General features: G+C 38.4%; 2 protein-coding genes across 3 annotated transcripts in view; both read right to left on the minus strand.

The window, feature by feature from the left end:
- Positions 1-1,370, minus strand: part of EOGT (EGF domain specific O-linked N-acetylglucosamine transferase) — a 20,041-nt gene extending 18,671 nt beyond the window's left edge. Inside the window, exon 1 of the mRNA XM_008643595.2 lies at positions 1,286-1,370. The gene's annotated coding sequence lies outside the window, so the exon portion shown is untranslated. The remainder of the gene's footprint in view (positions 1-1,285) is intronic.
- Positions 662-13,008, minus strand: part of TMF1 (TATA element modulatory factor 1) — a 15,133-nt gene continuing 2,786 nt past the window's right edge. The window contains exons 3-17 of one of the 2 annotated variants that reach the window (XR_001866160.1): positions 12,498-12,624; positions 11,477-11,582; positions 10,692-10,834; positions 9,796-9,962; positions 9,489-9,645; positions 8,937-9,029; positions 8,169-8,325; positions 7,280-7,472; positions 6,953-7,022; positions 6,777-6,869; positions 5,684-5,794; positions 5,029-5,175; positions 4,589-4,714; positions 2,313-3,766; positions 662-1,370 (exon numbers count right to left, since the gene is read on the minus strand). Coding sequence is in view for 1 of the 2 variants with exons in the window: in XM_017747212.1 (XP_017602701.1) it covers positions 3,623-3,766; positions 4,589-4,714; positions 5,029-5,175; positions 5,684-5,794; positions 6,777-6,869; positions 6,953-7,022; positions 7,280-7,472; positions 8,169-8,325; positions 8,937-9,029; positions 9,489-9,645; positions 9,796-9,962; positions 10,692-10,834; positions 11,477-11,582; positions 12,498-12,624 (1,834 nt within the window). In the remaining variant the exon portion in view is untranslated. Of the gene's footprint in view, positions 3,767-4,588; positions 4,715-5,028; positions 5,176-5,683; positions 5,795-6,776; positions 6,870-6,952; positions 7,023-7,279; positions 7,473-8,168; positions 8,326-8,936; positions 9,030-9,488; positions 9,646-9,795; positions 9,963-10,691; positions 10,835-11,476; positions 11,583-12,497; positions 12,625-13,008 lie in introns of both variants that reach the window. The other variant, XM_017747212.1, reaches the window with a different exon arrangement.

Raw genomic sequence — 13,008 nt, forward strand, 5'->3', positions numbered from 1 at the left:
AGGCTCCGGCACCCCATTGTTCCAGGCGTCCCCCCCCGAGCCCCGGCCGGCAGCAGCGGGGCCGGGGCCGGCCCGTGACCGCCGCGCTCACGAACACTCCCAGGCGCAAGGACAGAGGTTCATCGATGCCCGGCTCTCCTTGACACACGGCAGCGCTCCTGCCTGGGCTGGCACCCCGCACCCTCCTCCGGTTTGACCCAATTCCCGCAGTGACGAACGCCGAGGGAGGCACAAGCGCCAACACTCAAGAGCTTTTAATCCTCCACCACAGCCCAGGCCTCTTCTCCCCTCGTTCCCAGGTGGAAAACGAGGAACAAACGCTCAGCCCGAGCCAGGAAACCTGCGGGAGAACGTGGAACAGAAGGCGCCGGCAGATGTGCTGATCCCGCAGGGACACCGCTTACCTGAATAAAGCAGATTATTCTACATTTCACATTATCCACAACCCCATCACTGCGGTGCATTTAGAAATAAACCAGCCCCTCGCACCTAAGTACCCACGGCACCACAAGAGTTGAACTGGCATCTGTGACTCTGAATTTCAACTACATCTGGTATCTTCTACCTTAAGTAATATTTTCCTTTCACAGCACTAGGTCCACACCCACCCACTCACCCCAGAACTATTTTTAAGTCTTTTCTCTAAAAGAGAACCAGAGCACACTGTTAGCGGAAAATTTTATTTTACCCTGAACCCGTGCTTTTTACAGTTTATACATATTTTACAACTAGAAACCAAAGGGTTTAATTTCACTGTAATAACCATTTCACCTCATATTAAGGATCATTATAGCCCTTAGTAAAATGTAAGCACATAATGTACAACAAACTTGTAGCAGGGAAAAAAAAATAGAACTCTTCTCTCATGTGATTTTGACATGGGATTTTGAACATGGGCTCTTGAGTTCCTAAAGGAATTGAGTACCAGAGTAATCTATTCCTCATCCAAACCCACCTAGATCCACAGAGGCCTTTCCATTAGCAATTCAGTTCCCTCTGAATACTACACCGAGTAACCTTTAAATAACATTTCTTCATACTTGCATATGCAGTGAAAATGAGAGCTAAATTAGTTGCTTTCAGAAGGAATGTTCTAAAATAATAAATTTAGACAAATGTGAGTACTAGAAACCTAACCTAATTCATTTCATTTTGCATGTTACTCTTCTAGGCAATCTCAGTAAGAGCAATGAATTGTGTCCAAGCAGACATTAATGTTTCTCCAAAACAAGCAGACAATTACATCAAAGATGAGCAAACCGGGATACTTTAAAGTCCATGTTACCTTCCAACAGCCACTTTGTTTTCTAAGGCTTTGATGATTAAGACACAGAAGGCCATCTGATTCTCAGGTGATAGTAAAGGTTGCACTACAATGGAATACAGAATCCAAAAATAGTCAATACAAATATTTATATCTACTTTAGTAAAATTTAAAAATCTAATACTTTTTGCATTTTTACATCTAAAACAGTTAATGCTGATTGCATGTTAAAATTTCCCTTTTACCTAAGCTCTTCCTGAAAGCCCAAGATAGCCCAAGACATACTCAGAACTGCCTCAGTCCTTTTGGAGCATGTGCTCACATTACACAGGAAATGTTACCTTCAAAAGCACTGGCAGCAAGAGATCCCAATAAAAGTTCAAAGGATAATTTATTTTTTTTTACTGCTGCATTTGTCTACCAAGACTGCAAAAAGATATGGTGAAAACCAGCCATTTATTGATTTGCTGTAGTAGATAAAAGCTAAACAGAATTCCTAATCTTTAACCATCATAAAAAGTTGTTTTCTTAAGAAAAGGCTGAGTTAATCTTTGCACATCATAATTCTAACACAAAATAAATCAGTAAAATTCCACAAAGTGTTTTAATATGGACTGAATTTTGTTTAGGGTTGATTGGTTTGGGGTTTTTCTGAAACTTAGAGCAACCAACCATGCTTCAATATGAAAGCAAAGCGTTAAATTCTCAAGTTTTTAGAAGAAAAATCGTACCACCATAGTTTCCAAAACTGAAATGAAGGCAAGAGGGTAATTCCCTACCACCTCCCAATGACAAAAAAAAAAAAAGAAAAGAAACGAAAAAAGCATTTTTATTAAAGCAGTTAAAAGTTTCTATGACAGATGGGGAGTTATAACAAATTTTAGTGTTCTTGCTCTATGGCTTTAATGAAATCTTCACAGAGTAACTGCCTGAATCTCAAATTAGACTAGCATTTTCCATGAACATTCCCTTGCCTGTGCAACTTTAGTGACTAACTGTTCTCCCAGTGAGGAATAAATCCTTAACCCCCATAGTAAAGTCATATTACCGAGAGGCATTTCTCCAGAAGCAACTCCTCATCCTCACATCTTTTGTCTGTCAGGCCACCGAATACCCAAGCAGGAAAAGAGTTCCCAAATTACAATGTGCACTGGTCTGGGAAAAAAAACCCTCTCCCAACAGAGGCACTGGTGTGATAAGCAAAGAATTTCAACTGCCCAGCATTTCACACGAGTAGGTTCTGAGATGCAGCAAAATATTTGCTCTCTGGAATGCCAGGAAGACGAAAGCTTCTTCCCGCGATTCTCAGCACTCCCAAGGGTCCAATTCAAACATTTCCTCTGACATTACCAAAAATGCAGCTCAACTCCAAGTCACGTGAGTGCTGTTTGACCAATACCTCGCTTAAGGAATGGCATGAGAAATACTCTGCAACCACTGGAGACTTGCTTGAAAACTATTATTAAGCCACAGTTCAATTTTGCAAGAAGTCTAACCCTTGCTACTTATATAAAAGGAACCATGAGATCTGCAGCAATTTATTTTTAAAAAAATCAGTTTTCTGCATTCTTCTGAACTGTTTTAGCTACTGTTAAAAAAATCAGCTACTAAATCTAGAACAGATCTTTAATAGCTCCGATTTCTGGTGTTTGAAGTTGAACGCATAATTACGAGCAGAGCTGTTGTCTCCAGACTGCTCATGAGAACACAAGCAATATACAAGATGAAGATGTAATTTGAAGTCTCATCTGAACCTCACACTCTGCTTTAGAGTACTTAGTGTAAAGTAGTCAGACTAATCTAATTTGTCTAAGAATAATCACCCTGACACGTTCAGATGTTGCAAGTACAAATCTAAGATTTTCCTGTCATAAAAATAACCACCAGTTATGCTTCAGCCAGCAAGCCCCTGCTACTTTGCTATTAAAAATTAACTGAAGAGATTTTAGAAAACTCATATGAAGAACACTTAAAAAAGACTTCTAAAGTGTTTTTCATAGGTTTACAAGGATTATGAATCAAGGCCTGCTTTAGTACTACTCATGCCTTCCAGTGCCATCTCACGAGGTAACCACCATCATTTCTGCTGTTTACAAGTAAAAAGACCCACCATTTAGCAAAAACTTAAATAAAGGGATGACTGAAGAAAAAAAATTAAATATTGCACAAATAATTTAACTGCAGACAGAACAGACAGAACACTTAAAGCATTGATTCTTCTGTCAACATATGAACTCTATTATATAGTCACATCTTCTATAATACAGGCTTTTTTTACAAGACATTTAAATTCAGCATTTACATAAACAATTATCTTTACAGTCTGTCACCATATAACGTTAGGAGTTCCATGAGGAATTAATTTTGTCTTTGTTTTAAAAGTTCATCTATCTGAGTCTTGTACATGTTTTTCACATCTTCCAGATCCAGTCGGAGTTCCTCAGCCTCCTCTGCCTTCTCTCCATACATCTGGAGAATTGTGTTGTACCTTTGATCCAAATCCTGCAAGGACACAGTTTGTTATCTCACTGCTTTTCAACTTCAAACAAGTTGCTGCTGGGACAGAGTTTTACACTACCAGGGGAAACAAGTGCAGCATTACTTTATCAAAGTGTGACTACAGTGAAGTACACAGTAAACTCTTCAAAAATACTTTGTGCTTTGTATACAGCTAGATTTCTATTCTAGATGTTAAAGGAAGATATTCCAAAGATCCTGCAAAGAATTAGTGCTGGCTTCAGAGGACATACTGAAGCACCTTGAAGTTCAATTGCTGTAAGCATTAAAATCAGTTAGAAGACTACACTGTTTTACTACAAGAATGACCAATTTGTGAAATGTTTCAAGAGGAAATTGAACGTTCTGTAGTCAAAAATTATTCCAAAATTTCAAGTATTTCAGTTTCAATTGTTAAACATTAAGATTCAATTATTTCTCCTGTTTCCTGTATGTCTACTGGACACATATTCAGATTCTGCATCAACCTCTCATAAACCCATGCTATTTATCACAACACTCCCTCTACTAAAAAATCCAGCTCCAGACAAGTGCCTAGATGATAGAAACAGAAATGGTCTCTCCCTGATTTAGCACACAGTCCTATGCACAGCACATGTTTCCAACAACTGTGTTTTGAAGTGACTCCCTAACAATGGAGTGGGCATTTTTAGATGCTACTACACAAAAAAAAACAACCAAAACCAGGTTCTTCAGTCACTTATGCTTAGAGATAGATTTGAATATATTCCTAAACTGATAGGATTATTCCTAAAGAAATGCAATTATCTACATTTCACAATGGATTTACATCAGAAATACACTTACCTTTAACTGTGTGCGTAATTTGGGTATTTCCTTCACTTTTTCTTCAAGTTCATCGTTTTGATTTGTTAATTTAACCAGCTCTTCTGCCATTATTGATCGAGTTTTCTCCAGGTTTCCAATTTCCAGCTAAGGTAAGCACATATAACAAGTAGGAGAAGGAAAGAATTTACTGTATTTATAAAACACCATATCAAAATACATAGTAATAATTAAGCCTTATTCTTAAGCCAGACTGTGAAACAGCACATTTCAGATCCACTCTCACTTTCTCCTCACATCTCAATAGCTTGGGTTTTTTACTTTTCAGACAGGTAAGTTTTCTGGTTAGGTCCTTGCCAAAATAAAAAAGGAAGCAACAAGTCCTTCTCATGCTCATCCCCACACAGCTGTGCTGGTTCACAGAATTATCTTAACACTGACCAAGATTTCTGAAAAGATACCTGTAGATGTGAAATCTCTCCTTCTCTTAGTTTTAGCTGTGACTGAAGGTTTTCAATTATACTTGAACCTGATCCCATCCTTATTGCATCATAGAGATTGCTCCCACTGGAAGCTATTGGTCCAAACGAGTGATCATGGGGATCATCCTACAAACAGAAGGTTAGAGAAGCTGAAAATTAAGAGAAAAACATGTCCATTTTGGAATCTTCCCTCTCCTAAATATGACATCATTTAAGATTTAAAATGACACTGTGCTAGACAAGCATTTCAATGCTTAAAGCTTGTTTTCAAAACAAAAGCTTAAGGTGAATAGGTACATTTGGGATAGCTCCCTACTGGCAAGTTCTGACTCTTATGCAGGTGCCATTTAACTCTGACATCATGAACTGGATTGACAGGGAAGGAGCAGTCAGTGATGCTGCCTAGGGAGCAGGGGTGTATCCTAAACCAGGAGTGCAGTCAAAATAAATCACTTGTATGTTCTACAGTCACAGGTATCTTGTAAACAGGTTTTAGATGTTTCTGCACAGGACGTTACCTTGTCTAAGGCATATACGCTCTTAGAGTCATTTTCTATGTTAGTAAAAAGTTCTCGAGGAGGAAAGTAAGTGGTCTGTCAAGAAAAAAAAAGCCATTATAGGTGATCTATCCTACCTGTGAGAGGAAAGAGGTCTGAAGACCTGCCATGTCCACCCCACTTATGGAACTGGAGCGGGACATTGACGGCGTACTTGATACAGTTTCAACTGTAAATGACTTCCGGTCCTTAAAAACAAACAAAGACATCCAATATCACAGTTAGAAAAAGAAAAAATGTTCACAACATGCTAAAAACCAGATTCTATAAATAGCCTCCTTTTTTCCACCAACAACTACAGAACACTATATGACAGATTTTTTACTTGTCCTATCACTAAAACACGTGACAGCTCAACAACAAACAATTTCTGTGCTTTAACACTTACAGCGTATCTTCAAGATCTCAGACCTTTCAGGAAATTAAGACAAAAGCTGCAAATTACACCAAGAAAGGTTCTCTTTCAAGTATCCAAGTGAGAACTCAGAGGCAGTTTTGTATGCCCAAATGTATGACAGAAAGAGTATCTCACACCCAGAAGATATCTCTTCTTAGAATGACTGTTATGAGCAATGTTAAGGCCTTTTTCTTCTTTTTAAATAAAGTGTATGAATTAAATGCCAGGATTTCTCACATGCTAATGATTTACCGATAACTCCTCAAAACAGACTGGCCCCTTTTTCCAGGCAGTGTCTACAAGCATACTAACCTCTGAAGGGGAAAGCAGTTAGATTTTAGAACTGGAAACAGTAAGAAACAAATAACAGAAGTTGTTTTACTTGAATACTAACTGCTAATTAGAGATAATGAATTTAATGACTACTGAGGATTGCTCTATGACTTGTGACTTCAGCTGGAAAGCATGTGGAACATTACACACAGTCATGTGAAACAAAACAGGAATTCAGTGGAAGCAATGCTGGTAGTCTAAGCAAAGAAAACAAGTAGCTTCAGAAGAAAAACTACCTAAGAGCACTCAAAGAACACAGAGGATTAAGACAACAACCCATATTTTATCTCTTCACAGGTTAAATAGACTAATATTTAAAACTTATTTCAGTGAGTCTAACACAACACCTATTTCACTGCCAGGTACTAAAACTTTCAGGTATAGATATCTACTAAATAAAGACAATATCAATAAGACTTAGAAATATTAGGTTTTGGTACCTTGTCCTTTGCTGCTTCTTGCACAAGAATTGCCTTTTTTCTCTCCTGTTCAACTTTCATCTTCTCCATTTCTAACTGAGTAGCCAGCAGTGTCTGCAAAGATAAATACAAGCTGTTAACCTCCTGCCAGCTCAGATTCCAACCATAACAGAGATTAAAGCTGAACTAGGCAATACCTTTTCTTTCTTTGCATCTTCCAAGGTTTTTGCATACTCATCTTTGAGCCCTTCTAGCTCAACCTCATACCTACATGGAGGAAGGAAAGAGGCAGAGAAAGTCACTACATAAGTATTCTCTGTTCCATTCTCTGCAGATTCAGGTGCTTTTAAAACAAATATAGCTGCAAGGCTACAAAATGTTATGAATGTAACACTTTCAATCTTCAGCATGAAAAAAAGTATCCTTAACATTTTGTAACATTCTGCAAACATGTTGCATAGCCATATTAACACTCCATTTTGCTACAGTTACAAAGAAATGCTGTCAACCGAAAATGAACTCACCTGCTCTTTTCATTTTCCATTTTCTTCAACTTGTTTCTCTCCACTTCCAGCTGAGCCTGGAGACGGGTATTTTCTTGCCTTAAAAGACTATTCTGAGATTCAGAAGAAGACATCTGAATTTTATTAGCAAGAAGTTCTTCTGTGGCAGCCCGTTCTCTCTCAGCAGCTGCTGCTAGAAGAGTTTGAGACTCACCTAATAGTAAAAAAAACCATGGAATTTAACTTCTTTTGATCAAACATCTATACTATGGACCATTTATTTATGCATCAAAACTGAATTTGAGATTTTTTTTTTTATATGCAACCAATATTTCTTAAAAATCATATCTTGATTTCTTTTGTGAGGGAAATTAAATATTTTTCACACACAGAGAATCAAAGCAATGGAAACTGAGGCTATTTCAAACTCTTTCAGAATGCAATATACAACTACATATGGCCTCCAGAAAGGAAATAATTTCTTTGGGTCCACCTTTGGGCTTTTAATGTATTTTTCATTTAAAACAACTGTATCAACCAATGTATGTATCATCACCTATGCAGTTAGGTAAGGAAATGACTCCAAACTTTACAATTTGGAATCTCAGCACCAGGCTCCATACTGGAATACTCAACGCCCTTAGATGCTGTAAGGACACGTACACCTGAACCTCTCCACCTTACAATGTTATGTTAGAGTGTGTTTTAAAGAGAATCAATGGATTACCTGTCCAAGAACCTGGGCAAAACCCCCCCACACCACTTCCCTTGGAGGGAAGCACTTGGTGCTCATCTCTCCTGATCCACCATCTGCACTTTGGGCAAGTGTTAAGCACTGTGTATTGACCTTGAGGTATCTCATATCTTCACCCAGAGCTTCACAGTTCAGTAAAAGCTCGAACTATCTTACTCAGCCTGTCAGAAAGGTTCTTTTCCAGCTTCTCCCATGCAGAGGTCTGTGCTCCCAGCGTGGCCTGCAGGTTCTCTATCTGCCGCAGAAGGGGCCGTGTAGCAGAGGTGACACTTTGGCTCAGTTCTTGGTTCCTGCTCTCTGCTTCCTGGAGTCTCTGAAAACACAAATTAAATATAATTAAAATCATGTGATGGATTGGAAGATTAATACAGAATTCATCTAAATAAATCGCAGCTGCTTTACCTTCTAAAATGATTGCTTTACAATCTAGCATTCATGTGGTTCAAACTCACAGTAAAGTGTGAAATTCCAAGAGAGAAGTTAAATATGTTTAGATACATAACAGAGCAAGGGCCCAGAAATTCCAGACCTCTGGACATCATTTGAAACATTCTGGCAACGATCTATATTCTGGCCCTTAAGAACAATAAAAATATTCTTAAGAAGCAGACAAAGAGTCATTCAAAAATGTACTTGCCATCAATTTTAGATGACTATCAGAAAATTAATGCCTGTATTTTGTCTCATATTTAAAAAGGACAGCATTCTATTTAAGAGGCATCATAAAAAATTATGACTTTTTTCCACTATGTGATTAAAAAATCACTTCCATTAATATTTTCATTGCTCTTCTGTAAAGGATAACCACTGCAGGTAACCAGGAAAATACAGCCTCTCTTTCAGGCTGTTCATGCCATTTTATTTTTGGGTTTTTAGAAGCCCTCCTTGCAGTTACAAGCTGGCATCATCTGTTTATTTTAGTACCTGTTGTAGTTCACCAATTTCCTGCCGTAAATAATCTTCTTTTCTTGCTGCCTGCTGCTCTGCACGTTGCAGTGCCAGTCTCAGGTCTGCCACCTAAATAAACCAGAAATTATTACTCAACTCTTGCCAAAAGTTATATCATCACCTATTCCTTGCCACAGTCCTACACCATTTTCAAACAGTGTTAGACAGGATAACTTTGTTTACAAGTAAAGGCTTCATTTTTGCATGTACACAAATAGTTACACTGATTTCCTTATCACTAAAAATTCTGTCTAAGAGGTAGGAGTACTACAAACTTAGAATAGAGCCTGTCAAAGTAATTTCATTTAGACAAGTAAAATTATAAGTACTTTTAAATAAAATTAGTATTTTAAAGGTTAGCACAACCAGCCCTCAATACTTAACAAGTTCCATGGGAAAGAAATCCTCTGGGTATTTGCTAAGTACACAAAAATGAGCTCCACCTGGTTCATTACGTCAGGTGTACACAGCACCTCAGCACTGTCACCTGTTGAATTAAAGAGTTTATTGACTGCATTTCAGACCCACCTGAATTGCCAAAGCTTCTTGTTGCTGCCGAGCCTCATCCTGGGCCTTTTCCAGTGCTAACCCAAGCTCTTCCTTTGCCTTCATTTCCCGACTTAGGGCTGCTTCCTGAGCCTCACTGTCCTTCGTAGCATTAGCTTTATGAAGATCTGCAAGTTCCCTGGGGAGGAAAAAACAAACAAAAAACCCAATGCATTTACAATTTATACAATGCCAACAGCAGCTTGGCAAATAACTTTGTTATTTTAAATATTTCACAAGCATTGCAGAAGAAAGAGCCACAATCTGAAGGTGTGATTGCTTTGCTTACTTGTATGCACTGTCGAGTGCTGCCTGCACACTCCTGTTCCTTTCTTCAAGCTCTTCCACTTCTGCCTGAAGTTTAGCAAGGTCCTTTTCTTGTCTCTCCACAACACTGTTCAGTTGTTTAATGCTGTCTCGATGCTGCTTCTCAAGGTCTTCCTTGCCATCAAGCACCTGTCCATGCAAATAAGAAACATGAAACAAACCCCAGGACATGGGGCTGACAACACTCTCTGAGGACAGTGACAACAATGGCAACCAGTTTGGGATGAACTCACACGAAGTGACTAAAACCCATCTAACACTTGGCAAGAAGAGAAGGGTTTTGCTTCCCTGCCTTCCCCAGAGGAGGGAGCTGCTCTTCACCACAGTTTCACACAACTCCACATACCACATCTGAAATTTGTAAGGTCTTGGTTCAATCACTAACTGCTCGAATTTTGGTGGTACAGGTTTTCCAGCTCACATGGTAACAGGAGTGCAAGTGCAAACAAGCAGCTGAAAAGATCCCTCACTGCAATTTTACAGGGAATACACATATAAATCACAACTCAGTGCTCCAATAATGTGAAATGGCAAGGTCCTGGCACAGGCTGCTCAGAGAGCTACCCCATCCCTGGAAGTGTCCAAGGCCAGGTTGGATGGGGCTTGGAGCAACCTGGGATAGTGGAAGGTGTCCCTGCCCATGGCAGGGGGTGGAACAAGATGAGCTTTAGGGTCCCTTCCAACCCAAACCATTCTGGGATTCTATGAAATAGAGAACTCTCCAGAAAATTAAAAAAAAAAAAAAAAAAAAAAAAAAAGTCAATCTATCAAGAGCCCTCCCAAAAGGGAACTTTGCAGCTAATATAAAGAGCTTAAAAAAAAAAAAAACAAAACCAACAAAAACCCCAAATATCTCACCTGTTTTAAATGCTGCAATTCCTCTTCAAATTCCTTAATCTTTTTGCTCTGTTTTGTGTTAATATTTTCTCTCTCTTTCTCTTTGGCTCTTAATTTCTTAATAATGTTGGAATTGTGCAGCTGCTGTTTGGAAAGCTTTTCTCCTGTGAAGAAATTGAACATAAAGCCAGTGCATATAGGTGATATTCTACAGATTCTCTCTATTCACCTTGCAGGAAGCACCTCTCCTTGCCCTTTAGTCCCATGAAAAAAATACTCCAGCAAATATGGAAATACTTATTCTTACAATGTTTTTTCATGCAAGTTCTTAAGTTTAAATCTATCTTATCCTGAGATACCCTTGCTACACTGAGCTACAGTGAGATAGGATAGGATAGGACATAAAAGGCTTTGAAAATAAAGCAAGTGAGCTCATCGTGTTAGAAAAAAAAATTAAACGGCATGTTTGTTTAGAAACTATATTTTACTTCCAAAACTGAAAAGTATTAAAGGAGACACTGCAAAAATGCCATGAGCAATGCCCTCATCAGATTTCTTCTGAATGGAACACAGAGTGTTGCTCCACACGTGCTGGTTTTATCTCTCAGCACCTTTTAATGCATCTTGCAGGAAGCACCTCTCCAGCCATCTGTCCCTGCCTGACCCCTCCTGTTGCTCTTTGCTACTCACTAAATGCTTCAGAAGTTCAGAAACATCCAACATGCTTCAAATTTAGCACTTTTGCCCACATAAAGAAGGCTTGTATGCAATACCGGTACACTAAAAAAAAAAAAGTTAATTCTCACCTTCCTCCATTAATCCTTTGATTTGCTCTTCTTTTTCTTTCAGTAATTCAGCAGTTTCATTGGAATTAAGTCTAGTAGCCAATTCTTCTTTAACAGTCTTTACTTCCTAAATAATAGGATAGAATACTTAAGACTGTTTATTAAAATACACGTAGGGAAAAATGCAGAATTACACTGAGCACCTTTTTCTTCTGCCTTTCCTCTCTTACTTTGCTTGGAAAACAATTTAGGTTGGAAGGGAACTCTGGAGATTATCTGATCAGAACAGATTGCTCAGAGCCTTACTGCATCAAGTTTTTAAAACCTCCAAGGATTGAGACTCTGTAAATCCTCTGTACAATTTGTTCCAACTGCCCCATCCATTTAATTTTCTTGAAACTTCTTCAACAGAGAAGAACCAACCAGTCCTATTCTCACATAGATACTGGATAAGTTTACTAGTTCAACGCACTGCTGTGTCAACACAGGGATAAACAGCTGAAAAATATTTGTTTTCCAGTTACAGATTTGAGTTTCCTTTTTGCATTAAGGTAGAGAAATGAAACACTGTGACACCACATCAAGAACATTTAAACCTCATAAACTTTGCTGCTGTAGATTTCTTTGCTCATTCCAAATCAATCTGTCATCAGCCCTTAATTTTCCTACCCATTAATCGTCTAAAGAAGCCATTCCCATTCTTCACCCCCTCCTCACATCCCCAGGCCATTGTCCCTCACCAATGCAAATACATATTTAGTACAAGTTGAATGAGAGCACACATTAAATCTCTTTTTTTCCCCAAAGCAGACCAACTTAAATGAGTTCCCTAAGCTGGTTCACAGCATGGCTGCAAGAACACAGCTGTGAACAGCGAGCTGCCCGGATGGCTGGAAACAGCTCGTGCTGGTTACTAACAGCACATGATAGCACCTCTCAGCCTCATGCTTTTCCCTAGCTTAATTTTTATTGATTTTCCTCAAGAAATCCAATTGTGTCATAAAATAATAAATACTAATTTCACAAAAAAAAGCCAAATTACCTTTTTAGCTGCATCTCTCTCTTTGCAGGCTAGTTGGAGCTTCTTCTCAGCATCTGCAATTCGCTGAGCAAACTCCTCTTTAAGAGATGAAAGGCTGCTGCTCTCTTCTTTCATTCTAAACATTTCACTGCATTTTAAATGAACATTCCAGAACAGTTGCACAGTTATGTGACATGGTTTTAGAAAGTATTTTAGTTGTATTACACATGATAAGCAAAAGTCAAAAAATCTCATATCTGTATTAGAAATCCTAATCAAAGATCTTTATTAATTCAGTAGTTTACCCATGAAAACAACTAAATGCTTGATTTATCTTAAATGTTTTGCCCCTTGATAAAGCACTTTTTAATTAATCATAGTCTGTATCATATAAAGGGTAAATCACTTAATTTAAGTTAGGATCAATTTAGTCATTAAACAACAGGATCATATATCTGTAAATTTTATAACTCAATATTTGATCAATGAGCTGGTAAATACAACTTTCCATTTTTTCCCCTTTCAACTTTCA

This window comes from Corvus brachyrhynchos, unplaced genomic scaffold (assembly GCF_000691975.1).
Source record: "Corvus brachyrhynchos isolate BGI_N302 unplaced genomic scaffold, ASM69197v1 scaffold91, whole genome shotgun sequence".
NCBI classification, from domain to species: Eukaryota; Metazoa; Chordata; class Aves; order Passeriformes; family Corvidae; genus Corvus; species Corvus brachyrhynchos.